Source organism: Alternaria postmessia (assembly GCF_024291825.1).
Source record: "Alternaria postmessia strain BMP 2775 chromosome Unknown scaffold_5, whole genome shotgun sequence".
Taxonomy (NCBI): domain Eukaryota; kingdom Fungi; phylum Ascomycota; class Dothideomycetes; order Pleosporales; family Pleosporaceae; genus Alternaria; species Alternaria postmessia.
In genome coordinates, this window is record NW_026260078.1 from 95,575 (window position 1) to 116,091 (window position 20,517).

Below are 20,517 nucleotides of genomic sequence, written 5' to 3' on the forward strand. Positions count from 1 at the left end.
TCGTTGAGACCTGTCAAAAGTAAAAACATACTCATTAGCTAAAACGCTGCATAAGCCAACCCCTCAGTGCCTTCGGACGTGCGGCCATGCAGTTATTGACTCATTACATTTGTACCTGCATGCTTAGCCTCGGCGTAGTCGCGTCGCTGCTAGCGCTTTCCCCACATTGGCCAGCTACAGCCAGATAGCAACAGCATACTCCTCAACTCACCACCAACTGGACGTGACAGAGACATGGCGAAGGTGCCAGGAGGCCTATGGAAGAACATTGTTGCTGTCCAAATCTATGGCGCTAACACAGGAGTGGGTAAGACGGTATTTTCGACGCTCCTGGGTGCCCATTTAAGCAGGCACGCGAAGTTGAAAGTACAATACATAAAGCCCGTATCCACTGGTCCAGCTGATGAGGCCGATGACAGGTCAGTATATCTGTTATGAATCATGACAAGTGTCTGCAATATGGCTGACTGCTCATTAGCTATGTGCACAAGTATAGCGGCCAACATGTTTCAACACTTTTCAAATTCGATAAAGCTGTAAGTCCGCATATTGCGGCAAGAGGATCAGACCTCATTGTGAGTTTTGCTGCAATAACTGCACTTCTACAAGCATTAGTTGACGGTCCAAGCCTAGCGATGAGCTCATTAGTCAAACCGTGTTCAAGACCGTCCAACAAGCAGCAAACACATTAGAGCGGGGGTATAGAGGCTTCTCGATCATCGAGACGGCTGGCGGTGTTCTCAGTCCAGGACCTTCGGGTACACCGCAGGCGGATATTTTGCGACCACTGCGACTTCCCTCGGTGCTCGTAGGCGACCATCGGTTAGGCGGTATCGGCTCAACCATATCAGCCGCAGAGTCTTTGAAGATACGAGGATACGATATCGACGCTGTCATATGTTTCGACGACCAAAGTCAGTATAAGAACGCACCGTACTTGCAGAAGTATTTCAAGGATATGGGAATATCAACTGTAATCTTACCCTGGATTCCAAATCTTCAAGGTATTGGACCAGGAACAAAGGAAGAGACGGAGATCATGCAAAAGTACTACACATCACAAAGTGATAGCAAGGCAATGTATACGGTTTCCGAATGGCTGGATCAACGCCACCAAAGGAGAATCATCGATACGGGGACTATGCCATATAGAACAGAGAAAGCGATCTGGCATCCGTTCACACAGCACAAACATGTAAAGAGCGCAGAAGACATCTTGGCCATCGATTCTGCGTATGGCGACTATTTCCAGGTCAAACGCAGGGGTAACGATGAGGAGCCCCATGTTGAGAATCAGATCCTATATCCTGCATTTGACGGCTCAGCATCATGGTGGACACAAGGTCTCGGACACGGAAATCCCCGGTTGGCGCTGGAAGCAGCATATGCAGCAGGGCGGTATGGTCATGTCATGTTCGCTGGGGCCACACACCAACCAGCTGTCACTCTAGCGGAGAGTATCCTTTGGGATGGGAACAACGGAAACGGAAGCCGTCTGCGGAAAGTATTCTACACTGATAACGGCAGTACAGCGACAGAGGTTGGTATCAAAATGGCCCTTCGTGCTGCTAGCAAGTGTTACGATTGGGACAGCACAAAAGAGTCCATAGGTATTATTGGTCTCAAGGGCAGTTACCACGGAGACACGATCGGTGCCATGGACGCTTCCGAGCCATGCGTCTTCAACGAGAAAGTTGACTGGTATCGTGGGCGCGGCTTCTGGTTCGACTATCCAACATTCAAACTCAAAAATGGTCGATGGGTAGTTGAACCCCCTAAGGGCATGGAGAAAGAGCTAGGTCCAGTCCAATTTTTTGGGTGCCAGGATGACATATTCGATCTTGCTGCTAGAGACACAGCAACCCGCTATGAGGCCTACATCGAAAGAACGCTAGATGAGCTGGTAAAAAAACAGGGCAGAAAATTTGGCGCATTGGTTTTAGAGCCCGTGGTTCTTGGAGCCGGGGGTATGCTATTCGTAGATCCACTTTTTCAGCAAAGCCTGATGCGCGTCGTCCGTCGTTACGATTTTGCAAACGGCTCCAAGACCACAGACCCTCAAACTGAAGACGCGCTCGCTTGGTCTGGCCTCCCCATTATGTTCGATGAGGTGTTCACAGGGTTGTATCGTCTAGGTCGTTTTTCGGCTGCCTCATTCCTCGGCGTTCATCCTGACATCAGCGTAAATGCCAAGTTACTCACGGGAGGTCTACTTCCGCTTTCGATCACGGCCGCGAGCGACTCCATCTTCCAAGCTTTCTGGGGCGACGAGAAGTCGGAAGCTCTCCTTCATGGACATAGTTATACTGCTCATGCGGTGGGATGCCATGTTGCAAACAGGAGCTTGGAAACCATGAAACGTTTGCACACTAGCAAGCAGTGGGATGATTTCAGGCTGCCATGGTCACCTAAACTTCAAGGGTTGAGCACAAAAACCAGGGAAAGGAGAAGAGACGAGTGTACCTGGAGTATGTGGTCTAAATCCTTTGTAGAAAGCGTTTCAGAACACGAGAGAGTCGAGCATGTGAACGCCCTGGGCTCTGTCCTGGCAGTATCATTAATCGACGAAGGTGGTTCAGGTATGTCATACCAATCTCTCCCATGATTTATAATTGACATAGCCTAGGTTACAATTCTTCGGCAGCGGTTGGTCTTCGAGACGCTCTACTGCATGATGTATCCGAATCACAGGTACAGATTCATTCGCGCATATTAGGTAACGTTATCTACCTCATGGCGAGCATGACTGCGACGCGTGCTCAACTCGATCCGATTGAGGCAGCGTTCAAAGAAAAATTGGACGATGTTACCAGGGTGTAGAGAGTTAGGATGGGCGGCAAGTCTTACCTCAGATATTCGGAGACGTATGTAGGTAGACTCGTAAACCGAGACTCCACATTACTTCCCTTATGAGTAGCAGAAGTCGTAGATTAGATCGAATCAGAATACGATACGTTTCCCGGTACAACGACCACGAACGTGTCTTCAACGGGATGCTACTTAGATGGATTACGAGCCTTGCAGAGCGCCTCAGGTATAAGCAACCACTCCAAAGACTAGGCTGAAAGAGCACTTTTTGGGAATGCATCAAAAGACTGGCAATCCGGCAAGCTACCGATGAAACAAATTGGAGACCTAGTAAGGGCCAGGTTTCCACACCAGTGTTAATATGTCGAAGCCCGATTCTCACAATGATTCGCTAGGCCTAGTTCTCAGGATATTTTCTTCTATTAGCCTCAAAGGCTACCCAAGATGATAACACATTATTAGCGGCTGGAGGGGTGTCTTTCCTGAAAGATAAGTTTCCCGGTGTACTATCCATGCCACCGCCAAGCGCCAAGTCACTCGGGAAGACATATATTGCATACCACCGACAGCACGTTCCTGGGACCCTGCTTCTACGGCGATGTCACCTTCCGCATCTCTCGATGCTGGCCGTAAGCTGGGTCCAGCCTACGTGCAAATGGCGATACTTTGGAAAGACCACAATCAAACTCATCCGCTTGGGAGAACTAGCTCACAAGGCCTCTTGGACATTATGCGTTGATATTTGTGACCGTGCACCGTTGGAGCGACGAACCATCTACGGAGATGGATGGGGGTCGGCTCGCATGGGGTCATCGGAGGACGCACGACCGAATGTGGATACGCCCGCGGTAACCGGGTCGACTGTGAACGGGCACGGCAGATCATCCATGTCCAAGATAATCGCTCGGCAACCACACCTAGATCGGCTAAGTTATACCATGCAGGTGCTAAGGGGTACAGGGCCATCTGGTGACTAGGTTCTCGTACTGAGACGGCAAATTCCTTACGTTACCTGGTAACAGGTGGTCCCGACATTTCATGTCATTCTGTGAGTAGCCGAGAAAGTTTAGTGTCAATTAAAGGGCCCGTTGGACCATCAGCCATGCATGTGGTATCATTGACATGAAGGTCTTGTCACTCTTGGTTTCTTTTGCTGCGGCGGTGTCCGCGCTGGCAGTAAGGCAGGCCGACGTCGTAAGCGATCTGAAAACCCTAGTGTCATCGCCATCTTCAGTCAATGCCGAAATTCGAGCACGCTGGAGTGATTACAACGCGCCCTTGCCAGCGGTTGTCGTCAGCGTGCAGGCTGAAAAAGACATAGCAACAATAGTAGGTGCAGCCCCACTCAGACTGGTTGAATAACGGATAGTGAGGGCTAACCGGAGAAAAAGATCAAGTACTGTACAAAGATTGGTATACCTTTTCTTGCGCAGAATGGCGGTATTGGATGGGGAAAGACCTTCAGTTTGGGAAAATGGGGCGTTGTGATCGACCTATCTAATCTCAACAAAGTCACTGTCGCTGCAGACAAGACGACCGCCACTATTGGAGGCGGTGCAAGCATTGGAGAAACCGTCGCAGCAGCCAACGCTGTCGGTGCTTTGATTATTACAGGCAACTGTAACTGCGTTGGCGCTCTGGGAGCTATGCTTGGTGGCGGATACGGTGTGTAATACGTGCATCTTGCGAGCATCTCAGCGCTAACTCACAGAAGGTAACCTCATGGGTGAGGTCGGCTTTGGAGTCGATAACATTATCTCCATGCGTGTGGTCATCGCTACCGGCGAGATACTCACAGTATCTTCTACGTCTCACCCTGAATTGTTCTGGGCACTTCGAGGAGCAGGTCCCAACTTTGGAATCGTGGTTTCAGCGACCGTCAGGGCAATGCCCGCTACCGAAGAAGATCGTACAGCATTCATCAACAACCTCTTATTTTCGCCCGACAAGCTCGAACAGGTTGCGCAAGCGGTGGAGGACCTTCCCCTCACGCCACAACAGCGAGTGTACCTCGTACTAACCTCCAGTGGCGAGCCACTTAACGAGCCCTCCATTCTGGTTACCGGCTTTCTTCGGAAGGGGACTAATGAAACAGGTCGCGCAGCCTTCGCCCCTTTTTACGATATCGGGCCTGTATCCCAATCCAGCGCAATTACCACATATGATCACTGGAACGATGCCAATATCGGCTTTTGTAACCGTGGTGGTCGCAAGCCGTCATACAGCTCAACTATCACTGGAATGAGCGCACAGAAGTGGCCTGAGATCTGGGAGCTCTACAAAGGTTTTCAGGCGAAAGGTCTAAATTCTGCTGTGCTTGTCGAGCGCTATAATCTGACCAAAGCCAAGTCCGCATCTCTCGACTCAACAGCCATGAACGAGGCATTGAGGAGGGACGCATTCTCACAGGCAATCGTTATACCGTGGTATGATGATGCTAGTCTCGATGTTGAAGCTTTGGAATTTGGAAGTAAGGTTAGGGCACTGTGGACAAGGAGTAGCAATCCGAAAAATGATCCAACGTAAGTCGTCATCGTTGCGATGATACTGTGCTCTTAATAAATTTTCTATAGGTATGCAAACTTTGCATTCGGGGACGAGACAAACACCGCCATCTATGGAACCGGTCTCGCGAGACTGAAAACGCTCAAAAAGAAATACGACCCGAAAAGAGTGTTTACTCAATGGTTTCCGATTCAGTCGTGAGCAAACAAACTCTGCGTAGTGGTACTGAACAATGAGATCAAAACATAGCTTTACTTTCTCGAACTCTAGATACACGCTGTTCATCCTCTAGTATGCTCAATCGGCCCTCAATTCTATCAATCAACCATTAACACCCCCTTCCCCTCTCTCCTAACTCAACCTCGCCCACCCACCACAAGCCTCACTCCTCATTGCAAGAACCAATCAACCTAATCGTCACACTCGAAGTTAAGTCTTCATACCTGGTATTCACCGATACGTCGTAGCAATCCGGCGTGTAGCGCGGCCTCTTGACCTCGCTTCTGTATTTCTTCTGTCCATTACAACTTTTACGTAGTTCAAATGTCAGACACTTCGAACGTGTTGCCGACACAGGAGTATTGCGGCATTGTTTTTAGATGACAGGCGGAAGATCTGGTACATATTAAGACGTAATGACTCACTAATGGGCGAGGAGGCTTTGGCGGTGGAGGCAATGTGAGAGGGCAAACGGTTAGTGGGGCAAAGAGTGCAGATATGGGCGTCATGCGTAGGTTTAATCTACTATGCTTTGTTTCTTACTGGGACTATAATTGATTTAAGTAATCATGAGTTGATGTTCAGGCAGTTGCTGAGGTCACAGAGTGCCCTTGATGGATCTTTCGTTATGAATCTTTACCTTGCGCACCCTGTCTTGGCTTGTTCCATTTGTGATAGCCCGCTAATCATAAGAACGCCTTTTGTCAAAAATCACTTCACCTAACTCTGCAAAAGATCAAAAAGCCAGTTGGACCGGATTTGTAAAAAAACACGCGATCACCCAGGATCAATTTCATTCTACTGGCTTGTGCTGCGGCCACTTGACGCCGCATTCCCTTGACCTCAACATGCTATCCGTTGAGCACTCACATCATTGACAAGTGTGAAATCGCGCCATCTCGTCACATAACAACTTTGCGCACAGTGCTCCATCTTTCGTCTCCTTCCCAGCCACGTCGTCGAACCCGGAAGCCAGTTTACCATGACCCGCCAGCTCCTCACCTGCTAATTGACGAGTCTCCAGCTCTGACAAAGCCAATTAAGTTATGAAATCTTTGCCACTACACATACAGTCTAGGATTTGGAACAGTCAAAACTGGGGGATATTAGCGGATGTGAGGTTGTATACTCAGACGCAGGGAGGATGTCCTTACAAGGGGGACGTGGCAGGGCGGGGAAAAAGAGAGGAAGGAAGGGGACGAACCATAGGCATTATAATATTAGTAGAATTTCTATCCAGCACTCGCTTGTCTCCTAAATATGCCCCTTCTAACAAGCTGAGCTGGTAACGCGCCCTGTATCCTCCCTGATGATGATGCGACCCTAGCTCCCTTTAATTTGCATGTTGCGATGAACAACATGCATGGTAGGATGGCGCTACTAACCATTAGCAACTCGGAAAGGCACTGTAGTGTTGAGTCTTAGTTGGCGCTTGACGAACCGACTGTGGAGTCTGCCATTTGCTATGGTTCCAAAGAAGGTGAAGTGGACAGACAAGCAGATCGGGGTTTTCTAGATAGATAGGGCTAAGGTTATCTGGAGACCCGGTGATGGCCGAATCGCAGCCCAGGTGAATTTCGCAGGTTTCTATCTGGGAAACTTGTGGGAAACTTGTACTTCAGTTCGAGTGTTTGAGCAGTAATTGCACGGTGAAAGTCTGCTCCCTAAAGGCGGTCTGGAAAACGGGTATCCGCTTCTTAGTCATCCAAACCGTTAGCACAGGGACTGTCCTCCTCTGCACGGTGCTATTTCCAGTCGATGGCCTTCGTGCGTACTGCCTGTCAAGGTTCGTGGGCTCAAAAGCCTCCTCCTGTGTACTCTGGGTCCTCTCGGCGTCTGTATTATCCTCGTCCGCTGGTATCGACTCCTTTACTTCTCGATCGATATCCACACAAGTAAGCATAGTGTACATCCACCACACCTCTTTCGCATTCTTGTTATGCTCTGTCCCACTTGGCGCTACAATCCGTCGGACCATGTCCACAATGCCTACTAGTTTCGTTGTGCCCTCGCCCTGCGCCGAAACGGCTATAACCAGGTCGTCCTCTCTTAATGCATCCGGCATCTCAATCGTAGACGCAGTGTCTCTGTAGGCACCTAAGTATGTCTTCAGTCGGTTGATCCCAGACTTGACGTTCTGATTTTTGGAGAAGACGACTGGCACGATGTTCTGTGCGATTCGTATACGCTTTTGAACCTCAGGAATTTTACGTAGCTCGGAAGGCAGCCGTGTCCATGGCTCATAGAGTGATGAGTGGATTGTGGGCGGAGATGGTGGCTGCGATTGTTTCTTGGGCGCTATACCATTGACACTTTCTTGCGCTTTCCGCTTGTTGCCTGCGACTTTGGCTCCGTCGGCTTTCAACGCGTCATCTAGTACCCCGATGATGGGAAGTGTAGGTCCCTCGCTCGAGTATGGCGGAGTCGCAGTCACCGTTGTGATATTGGCATCTTTCTCGGCCGATGATGCAAATACCTCGCTCGTGCGCTTTGGCTTTCCCATTACGAACGACCGGACACATGCGATGGTCGAAACAAAGTGCGTGGCAGTTAGCGTTGCGGTTCACGTTAGAAAATGATGTTGAAGGTTAGGACGCGCCGAAAATCTAGGACGCGCCGCCGGAGATACCACATTGCGCTAATCTATCCCCGAATCCCCTCATCACCTTCCGTCATCCGAACTTCCATTACATAGTGCATACCTTAATCTCCACTACCACGAATCTACCTCAAAAATAAAAGACAATAATTCCTCCTACCATAATTAAGACACTATGGACGATAAAGTCGCTGAGAGTTTGGGTCGCTTGGAACTCGCCACACAAGGCCATCATCAGATCAGTACAGAGTACGTTTGCCGTGTAGATTTCCGAGGAGAACTAGTCTAACCATCAGAAAGTGAACAAGATGATTCTCGTACGCCACCGTTCTTCCGTTTGCCGGCCGAGCTTCGTCTTATGATCTACCAACACGTCTTCGCCAACGAGATTATACATGTGCAACCGAAGTCCACTGATCCGCTTGGAGGCTCGTATCTCCCTAAATACCACGGAGTGCCGAGATACCAGCAAGTTGTTTCTCTTCTGATGACGTGTAGACACATCAGAGGAGAAGCGACGCCCAGTTTCAACGATTTGGTTGTATTTGACTTGACACTTTACTATAACTGTATGGCGGCCGCATACGAACTCGGACCAGAGATCTGCCGTGAAATCAGAGCAATCAAAGTAGAACCAAGGCTTGCAAAAAGATTAGCTATAGGACTCCAACAAGGTGCGCCACCCAGCACTAACTATAGGCATCTGTTGCCCTCTTTACAACGCGTGCATATCCAACAGACTTCTATATTTGGGCTACTTATGATGAGCCCTGATATGGCTGTGAGAGGATTGCGACTGTATTTTGGGTATGGTGATCTTGAGGTCATTTTTACTAGGACGATGTAGACTCTTCTGCATGGTCGAACATATCACCGGACCCTGAACAATAACGGTCGCCCATCGCCTTCATCCAGCTTCAGTTCACTCAAAGCTGATGCCAAAATCTAAACCTCCACATTTTCACCGAAACAAGATGCGCGTATCACTCTACGACCACGGTTCTTGCTCAAATAAGTTAATAAAGATGCAATCCGGAGCAACTATGCCGGTGCAAGTAAGGACAAGACCATGGTTTTCGCAGATATGAGCTGACTTGCTAATAGGGCGCAATTAGATCAGGGAAACTCTTCACTTCTCTGTCTTTCCACTGAGCTTTGCAACAAAATCCACAAGCATGTTCGTTTTTGGGCAGACTACGGGTGTCTTTGCCAGCCAAATTCAACGAGCTTCCCGCAAATGCAAGCACACATACAGGCGTCATGAGCATCTCCAACTATACCTTACAAAGGTCGGCATAGAGGCCGTGCATGTTTTTCGCAGTCTCGTAAACTCCGGCAATACAAGATGGAAGCTTTCGTAAACAGTGGATTTACTATGGATCAATCTGACTACTGCCACAAATCTCACGGTAGACCCTTCCACCAATTCATGTTCTCCGATAAATCGCCGCGTCAATCCCCACCGCATCTTTCATGACCTTCATCGTCCATTCGCTGATTGGCTCCAGCGCTTTGACTGAATCGCCTAACTGTTCTCCCTCTCCGAACTCATGGATAGCTAGGAAGGATAGCTCTTGGAACCCTTCGCTTCCACCGGAAGTACTGGTTTGTTGTGATACGAGTGAATACCGGCATGTTCTTAGCCAGCTTGGTTGCTCAGACATCTGTTGGTTATGCTCTTCACGATACCAAGCGTCTAAATCTGCGGCACCGGCAGGTGATGGTTGCATAAGCGCTACCATGATTGTCTCCGCAGCTTCTATGCGTACAGTCAGCAAAGGGCAATACTTCACAGTTCCTTCATCTTCCGGTCGGCTATGACACAGAAAGGACGTACTACTGCTCTTCTCCAGATCGAAGATCTCGACCTCCCTATATGCCCTGATATCCCACTTCCCACCTATATTCTCTCCTTCCAGGAATTTCAGCATCTGCTTCACGTTGACACGTGCCAAATCTTCTGTCTCGCATATAACAAGGTGCCGCTTTTTGTATTCTATATTTGCCGCTCTGTACTGCCTGGCGGTCTTGATACCTAGTACGTTGGCTGTTATGGCCGTGGGCAGGAGATCGATTTTTTCGTTCGCCGATGCTTCGTCACTTTCGGTTGAGATAGGTTGGAGAAAGGCCAGAAGGACGCCAGCGCTTGTAGTGGGGGATGAGGAACGCATGTTGGTATAGACAAGGGCGGTTTAAAGTTACTAGGGTTATCTGAAGACGGAACAGGGAGCAGAGAAAATTCGACGATCCGCTTAGGTCTGGAAGAAGGGGCTGTCCTCTTGAAAGGATGTACTGATATGCGGTTGCTAAGTCGACTATCGAGGGCAGGCGCCATATGCAGTGTACCGACGCCCCCACTTTCTCGGATCAAATTACCCGTGGGCTACATACCCAAGTAGTGACCTGCACAAGAATTCATCTCTATTGCAATAGAACAAAATTTGGTAGTTATACAGACTCTGTGTCTAAGTCTCCCCTCTATCATTCTGCTCAAATACAATTACATGTTTATAAAAAGATGCTCTTTCCTATAACTTGCTCTTCTCGATACGCTTGAACAAAACATCGCTATCTGGGTATGGGTCCACAGTGTAGTTGTTGAGCGGGTTGAGTTCGCTCGCTCTGTAGAACATGTCCTCATAAACCTTTCCGTCAGCGCGACCGAGACTACTGTCAAGGACCCAGTCGTCAAAGCCCCAAGCGTCCACGAGCCTGACAGCGTGTGGTCGGATTTCCTTGAGCAAGTTCATGACGGTATTAGTCCTTGCAAGCGAAATTTGGTGCTTGCTGCACGCACCGGAAGCATAGAACTCGGAACCTTCCTGCTCAAGTGTATGTAGAGCGAAGAGGCGGAACAACTTCATCAGCACGTCAAGGATGGCCTTGTCGACCTTGCCCTCCTTTTCGATGTTCTTGAGCGCGGAAAGATTGTTCTTCACAACCATGTACTGCGCATGGGCCTTGCTGAGGCGGTAGAAGTCAACGAGTAGGTCGTTCCAAGGCTTCTTCTGCTCATCGCGGTGCTTGCTGGCCTCGAAAGTGAGGAACGATACGCGCCAGGCGAAGGCGGCGACGAGATCACTGTCAGAGCCAATTACGTCAAATGCGCAGCCAATTTCACGACGCGAGTAGAACTCCGATAGAATCTGGGTGGTGTCGTTTGTTGGCTTGTCGCCCTTGAGTACGGAGCGGGCTGACTTGAGCATCTACAGCAAGTGTTAGTAAGCATAAAATATAGTTTGTTGGGCTATCAAACTTACGTATCGTGCAACTTGCTGGGTCAGCATGTAATTATCTCCCTCCCATGTTGTAGTAGGGAGATAGTCAGAGTACCAGGGTCCGATACCGCTGAAGCTCGAGTAGCCGTGACCACCGCAAGCTCTTCGGCAGACCTCCAGACCCTCTGCTGCGATCGAACTGCTGAGAGACTTCAACGCACACGAGGAAGCGTGCAAATCTGCCAACATGTCACTGCCGGACTGGACTTCCTCTGGCCCAGCGCCACGCTTGCTTGGTGCGTTGGTGGCATTACCCTGAGCAATTTTCTTCTGATTCTCCTGGTACATGTCCATCATCGACTTTCCGGTAAAATGGAGTGCAAAAGTGGCAGCGAGAAGAGGGAGCAGCCGGATTTGCACCATGGTGTAGTTGAGAACAGGGGTCTCATCCACACCAGCAGGAGCATCTCGATCCTGGAATTGACGACGCACAGCGCAGTAACGGGTTGCGATGGTGACACCTCGAGCAAGCACACTGCCGGCTTGCATAACAATGGTCGATCGGACCCAAGTCAAGGTACCGTAGACAAGAGATGGAGAACCACGGCGACCGAATTTGTTTGTGTTGGGGTCAACAAATGTGTACTTGGCCAACATACTGATATGCGGAACCTTGACGTGGTTGAACAGGAGGAAACCGTTGTCCATGGTGTTGTAACCAAATTTAGGACCAATATCTCCGATGTGAATGTTTTCAAGAGGCTCATGTGTCTTCAGATCACGGATTTGAACGCAGAAAGGCGCTGGTCCGTAGGACTTGCCATCAATGACGAGCTGAGCCATGACGACAGCATGGTTGGCTGTCCTGCCCAGGGATCCGATCCACCATTTACTGGCGGTCAAGTGTGGCGAGTGGATGGTGAAGGTCTTGTCGTCCTTGTTCCACGTTGCTGTTGTTTCAAGTCCACGAACATTTGAACCATGGCCAAGCTCAGTTTGGGCATAGCATCCGATGATCTTGTAGTCGTTGGCTTTGGTAAGCCACTTCTCTTGTTGTTCCGGTGTACCCTGGCCCTCGAGTGTAACCTGAATCATTAGTAAAAGCTATGTGGAGGTGGGCAGTGACGGGTACCTTGAACATGCTGTCGTGAAGTCCGTATGGTCCTGGTTCTCCAACGAGCTCTGTGGCAGCCCGGAACTCCTCGAAGGACCAGTTGTGTTGCTTCTTTAATATCCTCAACCTCTTCTCCCTTGCAAGCGCGCGTTCGAACCTATCGATCCTCCCCATGAAGTAGTTCTGTGATTTATCGAAGACTTTCTCGGATTTGAGTATGTCAAGAATCTTATTCCTTCTGTCGATGACATCTTGAGTGTGTAGAAGCACTTCTAGCTCTTGGACGGGGACATTGGAGTTGGCGCGTTCAGCCTTGAGCAATTCATGGCCTTGAACGCCTGAAGGCTTCAGCTGCTTGACCCAGTCTGGTGTTGGCTTCATTGTGATAGCAAATTGATGATTGGGATGATGGAGGAGATTGAGGGTTGTTTAGAATGATGATTAAGTAGGTTGTCGGATCGTCAGATGCACTAAGAGCTTCGAGCCGAGGTCCACGGCCAAAACGGTAACACGCGTTGGTCTGGGGCTCGCACTGGCCACCATACCATAGCCTTCCGAGGGCTCATGCGCGCTTCTGATAGATAATCCCATGAAAGTGCCGAAGCCAGAATCCCGAGCAGATGAGGAGTGAAGTTCGCGACATGCAATTCCGCTAACCATGCCTTACCGTAAGAGGGCATTAGTGCGCGTCACCGGTTAGCATCAGAAGAAGACACGGTGTGTCCGGGATCGTATGGCTGCAACATGACTTCGGAAGTAATACGGAAGCTGGATATGGATGTCTCTAGACGAGTTCAAACATGGGGCTTTTGAGGTGAGAGATATGGGGTATGTTCAGTCCACTCAGCCGAGGTGTCTCGTACGTCAAGTCATCAATGCAGCCATCTGTACGGACCATCAACATTGTAAAGCAACAAGATAGACGCGTTTATATGCGAATCTCTTCGGGCAGTACTGATTTGTCGTACTGCATTGTCAGCCGAAACACGGCTGGGCAGGTGCTTTGGTCTTTGTCAGGTTGGAGTGATGGGCCAGGCTGCGCCATTGAGGGCAGGCGGCTCCCGTGAAGAGGCTGAGACGATAAGGGGGTGCTCGCTCTTCTCGTTTGTGCGTGGCACGCGAGCTCGTGCAGAAGGAAAGCAGCATGCTGGCGGCTGCTGCCTTGGCATGGCATTGCACCGCCTCACTCGGTGCACGACAAGGGGCTCGCTGGGTAGGCCGAGGGCGTCTTCGCAGCAGGAAACCATGAATCAACGGAGATTTCGGAGACAGGAGCTGGTGGGGGAAACGGGACTGCAGAAAATGCGTGCCGTCATCAGGTCGCTTCTGGCCTCGACCTAGCCACAACCCACTAGCAAGCAGCACGGGCCTTGAACCTGACAGGTAGAGCAGCGTCACTCTTTGCCTACAACACCATCGGCCTGTTTACCCCCGCGAGCTAGAGCACGCAATTCTCTTCCTCTGTCCTCTTCCCTAGGACCTACACCATACTTACAAACGCGACTGGCCCTCTACACAGCCGCCCCTGCGCCTGTCTAAATCTGTAATACCCCCCACACACCAACATCGCAGTTTGGAATTCTATGCCCCTAGGGAGACTCGCGATCAGCCTCAGACTTCCTCTCCTCCTCTCCCACAGGTCCTCCTAGGTACCGGACAAGATGGGTCAGACACTCTCAGAACCCGTCGTCGACAAGGTAATTGCCTCCCAATGCTGGCCCCCGCCCCCGCACCTGCGCTACTTGCATCCTCCCCATGGCAACCGTCGCCTGCTCTGTCCTGCGAGGCCATGCCGTTTAGCTGCTCAAAGGCTGCCATGCTGACACATTACTCGTATAGAAATCCGAAAACGGCGATGGCGAGTCACTCATCTACGGTGTGTCGTCGATGCAGGGCTGGCGGATCAGCATGGAGGACGCGCATGCCACCGTACTAGACTTTGCCGGTGAAGAAGGCAAGCCCACAGGCAACGATAAGCGACTCGCCTTCTTCGGCGTATACGACGGACACGGCGGTGACAAGGTGGCGCTGTATGCTGGCGAACAGCTACATCAGATTGTCGCGAAGCAAGAGGCTTTCAAGGAGGGAGACATCAAGAAGGCTCTACAAGACGGTTTCCTCGCCACAGACCGCGCGATATTGAGTGGTGAGCCCTTTGAAGCCCTTACACCCGCTCCTCGACAAGTTGCTGACTCACGCGAACAGACCCCAAGTACGAAGAGGAGGTTTCTGGCTGCACTGCATCGGTCGGTGTCTTGTCAAAAGACAGAATCTACGTTGTACGTTGACCCCCTACAATACTCCATGACGGACGCTTACGGAAACAGGCCAATGCAGGTGACTCGCGTACCGTCCTAGGTGTCAAGGGCAGGGCAAAGCCGCTCTCTTTCGACCACAAGCCGCAGAACGAGGGTAAGACACATGACCCCACTGCCAAAAACAGCACTGACATGTACTAGCCGAGAAAGCACGTATCCAAGCAGCGGGTGGTTTTGTTGACTTCGGCCGCGTCAACGGCAACCTGGCTCTATCACGCGCAATCGGTGACTTCGAGTTCAAGAAAAGCGCCGACCTTCCTCCCGAACAGCAGATCGTCACTGCCTTCCCGGATGTGGAGATACATGACATCAACCAAGACGACGAGTTCTTGATCGTCGCCTGCGATGGTAAGGTTATTCGATTCGCTACAACTCCGCGCTGTCACTGACTAGTTACAGGTATCTGGGATTGTCAGTCTTCTCAAGCCGTCGTCGAGTTCGTTAGGCGCGGGATTGTCGCAAAGCAGGATCTTGCCTCTATCTGCGAGAACATGATGGACAACTGCTTGGCTTCGAACAGCGACACGGGAGGTGTTGGCTGTGACAACATGACGATGATTGTCATTGGTCTCCTACAGGGAAGGACAAAGGAGCAGTGGTACGAGGACATCGCAAAGCGGGTTGCGAATGGAGAGGGTCCATGTGCGCCGCCAGAGTACGGCAAGTCAGAAGATCCAGCCAAATCTGCCTCAGAGGGCGAGTAGTTCAGTTCTAATACAATCGTGTAGCCGAGTTCCGCGGTCCCGGCGTTCATCATCGCATTGACGATTCTCCTGATGATATCGACATGGATTTGGACAGTCGATTCCGACCGAACAACGGCAACGGCGGCCGCATCATCCTTCTCGGCGACGGTACCGAAGTTTCGACTGGAGACCATGACGGCGAGATGTTCGACAATGAGGACGAAGACAAGGATCTGGATTCGCAAGTCAACAAGTACAACCAGGAAGCCAACGACAAGTCCCGTCAAGACCGTGAGGGAACCCCTGGACCTCAGCACGAGAGCAAGGTCCAAGTGACCGAGTCACCATCTTCTGTACAGACGGAGAAGTCCGACGCCCTTGAAGCGGCCCAGGCTGACAAGAAGCCTGAGGCAAGCACAATCAAGACGAGCGAGAAATAGCTTGTCCTCACTTGATTTGGTCGCGACTAATAACGTTTGGCTCGAAGGGGTTAAATTCGATGCATGATGATATGCAATGTCTCTCTTATGGATGTTTTGCAAGCGATGATGGATGTCTTGGTTTCCTGCAGGATCAAACGGGTCATGGAACAAGCCTGATGGATCGCAAGCGGGCAGAATCACGAAATGATACCTGGCGGATTCGATCTTCGCCTACTCTATAAGCTATCACTTTGTTCACGATACAGTGGTCCTATCAAGAGGGGCGTTTATTGTGACCTGTTCAACTGTGTTTCCAACGTTGGGCTGGGGAGCGTGCGGCTGCTTCGTGACGTCATATGTACCAGCCTCGCCCTGAGATCGCGTACTCCGTCGAATCCCAGCCTCCTTATGGGTGCTGCTTCTCACGCAAATGCATGCCTATGTATGCAAACAAGCTTTCTATGTGCCCCACTCTCCCGCTCCTCGGGCGATCTTCGACTCGCGCCTTGTCTTGACATGTCATCTTGATACTCTCGCGTCAGCGACTACACGTCAACCTTCAGTTTCGGGAAAGGTAACACATGATCAACTATGTCGATCGACAGTGGAGCCTCTGTTTCAATCATTTTGTCTGCTGTGTTTAACTACCGTCTGCATTACCGTAAACGAGGCCGGAGATAGTGGTTAGTGTTCAGGGTCCATTCCCGAGCATCATCACCTTTCGTCATAGCTTGCATCGGTCGTGCACGCGTCACAATTATGGCGTGGATCCGAGGGTACCGGTGGTATTTGGCTAACAGCGAATTGAATGCTTCTTTTCCTATATAAAAACTATCAGCGCTTTCCTTTAGTATACAGCCCCCCAGTTCTCTCCAAGTAATTACTCCGAGGTTGCGCCTGACTGACACAGTTGGCATCATGGACCCTGTAAATCCTAACCAGAAGGTTCGATCTACACCACAGTATGCGCTGTACCAACGGGAGAACTTCTGGAAATCCAACGAGGGCGAAGTGCCATTGTTCAATACTGGTGAGTATGATACGTATTTGGTGCGAACTCTCATTACACATGGCTAAAGTGCAGAACAGAGCCTGGTAAACTCGAAGAATTAGCGAAGGAGAAGCTCAGCCAGGGTGGCTGGTTTTATGGTAAGTCGTCACTATAAGGAATGCATATGAGACCTACACTAACTTCGCATCTTCACTTCTGCAGCCTCTTCCAATGCTGGTCAGTCGCACACTCATACCACAAACAGACAAGCATTCTACCGACATCGAATCATCCCGCGTATGCTAGTAGACACCAACCAGCGCGACACTGCGACGGAGATCTTTGGACATAAGGTTCCTGCGCCGATTGGATTTGCCCCTGTTGGCATCAACAAAATTTACAATCCACAAGGCGAGCTCCCTGTGGCAAGAGCCGCCGGCGCGTTGGGACTCCCATACTGTCTCTCGACCGCGGGGTCACAAAGCATAGAAGGTGTTGGCCAGGCCAACGATGAGGGTGTGAAAAAAGGTCGGGGAGATATTGGAACCGCTGCTGGTGGTGGAGAGAAGGGTGTGAGATTCTTCCAACTCTACATGCCGCACGATGACGAGCTCACTCGCTCGCTTCTTCAACGTGCCGTGGACAGCGGCTTTACAGCTTGCATCCTGACACTTGACACTTGGCAGCTGGGATGGCGACATGACGATGTCGCAAATTCAAACTATGCGTTCTACCATGGAATCGGTGCAGACCTGGGATTGACTGACCCTGTCTTCCAAAAGAGGCTGAAGGAAAAAGGCATTGATCCCAAGACACAGCCCAACGAAGCTGGTGCGCTGTGGATAGACAATGTATGGCACGGACGTGCGCACACCTGGGAAAAGGCTGAATGGGCGATGAAGCTGTGGAAAGAGCTCAGTGGGGGCAAGCCATTCTCTCTGAAGGGTATCCAGAGCGTGGAAGATGCAAAGAAGGCTGCTGATCTGGGTTTTGACGGCATCGTAGTCAGCAACCATGCAGGAAGGCAAGTTGATGGCGCGGTTGCCAGTCTTGATTCACTTGAAAAGATTGTCGATGGTATGTTCCATGTCTGCTTCTCGCTTGGTCGTGCATTACTAATAAGCCTCTAGCTGTCGGTGACAAGATATACATCATGTTCGACTCGGGCATCCGGTCTGCATCTGACGTCTTTAAAGCGCTTGCTCTGGGTGCAAAGTTTGTATTCGTCGGCCGCTTGTGGATCTGGGGTCTCTCAATAATGGGAGAGACGGGAGTAAACCATGTTATGCGCGGGCTACTAGCTGACCTCGATATTCTGATGAGTGTTGGAGGGTTCAGGAACATTGGGGAGATCACAAAAGATTCACTGGAAAGTGGACCGAAGAGTTACCCGCTTATGCATACTGCTAGCAAACTGTAGGCCATTAGAGCTTCGTCATGGCCCATGTCCCTTTTCCCTGCCGAGGCATTGCGCTCCGGAGACTTCTCTCGTATATACCAAGGAGCTTGTTCTAGATAAATAAAGTTTATGAGATGGCTAGACATGTATGTTAATATCTATCTTTTTCGTTTGTCAACTTAGCATTCAGCGGATGCTTCTAGAGTCAGCTTCGACAAAGCAGAACAGCTCTTGGAAAGTCTTCTGTTTGAGTATCAGGGGCGCGTGGGGATGACTCAAGGCTTCCGCCAGCATGTTACACCTTCTAATGATTCTCAGTATCAAATGCTTTCCACTTCTTCTGGCCATCACTCATGAGATTTAACGCGTCGGCAGGTGTCACGCTCACCGTCACCCTCTTCGTGCTCGTTGGCCAATGAGGAGCTTACATAGCACTAGGCCGCTATAGGCTGACCGCCGTAGGGCTGAGAGTGGTCCAAGCACTCCCGAACAAGACCAACTCCAACTCCTCAACGCGACACGCTTTTTCAATTGTGATCGCAACCTCGCACGCGTCATGATCCAGATTTCTCGCGCCTACTAACATCGTCGCATTAATTGTACTAAAAGAGTCTTTGACATATACAAAAGTTCACTCCTGATTCGCACTAAGAAAGACACCCTATAATCAAGATGTCGGTCATTCTGTGCACTGGTACGTGGAGCTGCCTACCCCACACTTGACAGGCAAACAGCTAACATACAATCGCAGCCGGCTACGACCACACGATCAGGTTCGCATACTTCTCACCCTCAATTGGTGGTAGCGCGTGCTGACACCTAGGGCTCCAGATTCTGGGAAGCACTCTCTGGTATATGCTCCCGAACTATCCCGCACCCAGACTCCCAAGTCAACCGTCTATGCATATCGCCTGACAAGCGATATCTCGCCGCCGCTGGCCACCACACGGTCAAGCTTTACGATATCAAGTCAACCAATCCGAACGCGATCCTCACCTTCGATGGCCACACGTCAAATATCACTGGTGTCGCCTTCCACTGCGAGTCAAAGTGGCTCGTCACCTCGTCCGAAGACGGCACAGTCAAGATCTGGGATACGCGATCAGGCAACGTCCAGCGTAACTACACCCACGGTGTTCCCGTCAACGATGTGGTTATCCATCCAAACCAGGGCGAACTCATCAGCTGCGACCGTGGTGGCAACGTAAGAATCTGGGACTTGGGAGAGAATAAGTGTTCTCACCAGCTCATCCCTGAGGACGATGTGAGCGTGGCTAGTGTTACGGTTGCTAGTGATGGCAGCATGGTGTGTGCGGGCAACAACGCCGTAAGTCTTGCCAGATAGTAGTCTTACCAATGTCTGCTAACACCGAGTTTTCAGGGCAACGTCTACGTCTGGCGCATGATACAGCGTAGCGATACCACCTCCATCCTCCCCATCTGCAAGTTTGTCGCACATACTACCTACATCACCCGTGTCCTTCTTTCCCCAGACGTCCGTCACCTAGCCACCTGTTCCGCCGACCACACCGCACGCATATGGTCTGTTGATCCTACTGCTCCTCACAACGTCACGCCCAACGACAACTTGCCATCAGCTAGCGAGCGCGATCCTGCTGCCTTCCCGTTGGAGACTACACTACACGGTCATCAGCGCTGGGTATGGGACTGCGCCTTCTCAGCGGACAGCGCCTACCTAGTCACCAGCTGCTCAGATCATTACGCGAGGCTATGGGAACTTGGTAGCCAGAGCATCATTCGGCAGTACAACGGACATCATCGTGGTGCTGTGTGTGTTGCGCTCAACGACACGGCCGTTGGCAACTAGAGCTTCACTCCCGACGCACCATCAATGGACATAAGACGATATCTGCAGTCATTGATAGCGTCTGCGAAACGACGGACAAAGGGTTTCCGGCATTTGCATCAGCGTTGGCGTTCTGGCATGGGATGGAAAGGGTAATGAGTTAATGACATCTGGTGTTTACGGCGAATGTGGTAGCTTCTCGTCTCGCATCAACGCAAGAAGCGAAATGTGTAGAACACGTCTAACAATGAGGTCAAGAATCTGAAAACCAAAATTTACATCCAAGAATACCATATAGTGGATTGAGATAACTACTATACCCACGATACGCTAAACGCATACACAGTGAGTGAGTTCTAGCAAGAGATTACTGAGATAAACCATGCTGCCCCCTTCAGGGTACACCAATTCAAGCACAGCTACTGGAAAGG

At 50.5% G+C, this 20,517-nt stretch overlaps 7 protein-coding genes across 7 annotated transcripts; 4 read left to right on the forward strand and 3 right to left on the reverse strand.

Annotated features, from left to right (window-relative positions):
• Positions 1-234: 234 nt before the first annotated feature.
• Positions 235-2,820, forward strand: J4E82_001298 (uncharacterized protein; the record flags this gene model as incomplete). Its single annotated transcript, XM_051727613.1, has 4 exons — positions 235-419; positions 479-575; positions 629-2,579; positions 2,627-2,820. The coding sequence occupies 4 exons, from the start codon at positions 235-237 to the stop codon at positions 2,818-2,820; spliced, it is 2,427 nt and encodes an 808-aa protein (XP_051592458.1).
• A 1,110-nt stretch (positions 2,821-3,930) lies between these two features.
• On the forward strand, positions 3,931-5,514 carry J4E82_001299 (uncharacterized protein; the record flags this gene model as incomplete). Its single annotated transcript, XM_051727614.1, has 4 exons — positions 3,931-4,137; positions 4,200-4,473; positions 4,523-5,330; positions 5,382-5,514. 4 exons carry the CDS (start codon positions 3,931-3,933, stop codon positions 5,512-5,514), a joined length of 1,422 nt encoding a protein of 473 aa, XP_051592459.1.
• A 1,636-nt stretch (positions 5,515-7,150) lies between these two features.
• On the reverse strand, positions 7,151-8,035 carry J4E82_001300 (uncharacterized protein; the record flags this gene model as incomplete). The annotated part of the gene is made up of 1 exon (XM_051727615.1): positions 7,151-8,035. One exon carries the CDS (start codon positions 8,033-8,035, stop codon positions 7,151-7,153), a length of 885 nt encoding a protein of 294 aa, XP_051592460.1.
• Positions 8,036-9,558: 1,523 nt separating this feature from the next.
• J4E82_001301 (uncharacterized protein) lies at positions 9,559-10,302 on the reverse strand (the record flags this gene model as incomplete). Its single annotated transcript, XM_051727616.1, has 2 exons — positions 9,559-9,890; positions 9,969-10,302. 2 exons carry the CDS (start codon positions 10,300-10,302, stop codon positions 9,559-9,561), a joined length of 666 nt encoding a protein of 221 aa, XP_051592461.1.
• Positions 10,303-10,659: 357 nt separating this feature from the next.
• On the reverse strand, positions 10,660-12,844 carry J4E82_001302 (uncharacterized protein; the record flags this gene model as incomplete). The annotated part of the gene is made up of 3 exons (XM_051727617.1): positions 10,660-11,337; positions 11,392-12,435; positions 12,482-12,844. The coding sequence occupies 3 exons, from the start codon at positions 12,842-12,844 to the stop codon at positions 10,660-10,662; spliced, it is 2,085 nt and encodes a 694-aa protein (XP_051592462.1).
• A 1,280-nt stretch (positions 12,845-14,124) lies between these two features.
• On the forward strand, positions 14,125-15,907 carry PTC2 (Protein phosphatase 2C 2; the record flags this gene model as incomplete). Its single annotated transcript, XM_051727618.1, has 7 exons — positions 14,125-14,160; positions 14,303-14,609; positions 14,669-14,742; positions 14,791-14,875; positions 14,923-15,129; positions 15,181-15,423; positions 15,510-15,907. The coding sequence occupies 7 exons, from the start codon at positions 14,125-14,127 to the stop codon at positions 15,905-15,907; spliced, it is 1,350 nt and encodes a 449-aa protein (XP_051592463.1).
• Positions 15,908-16,807: 900 nt separating this feature from the next.
• On the forward strand, positions 16,808-20,107 carry J4E82_001304 (uncharacterized protein; the record flags this gene model as incomplete). Its single annotated transcript, XM_051727619.1, has 8 exons — positions 16,808-16,919; positions 16,979-17,038; positions 17,103-17,957; positions 18,011-18,296; positions 18,936-18,973; positions 19,031-19,052; positions 19,111-19,606; positions 19,661-20,107. 8 exons carry the CDS (start codon positions 16,808-16,810, stop codon positions 20,105-20,107), a joined length of 2,316 nt encoding a protein of 771 aa, XP_051592464.1.
• Between the last annotated feature and the right edge of the window lie 410 nt (positions 20,108-20,517).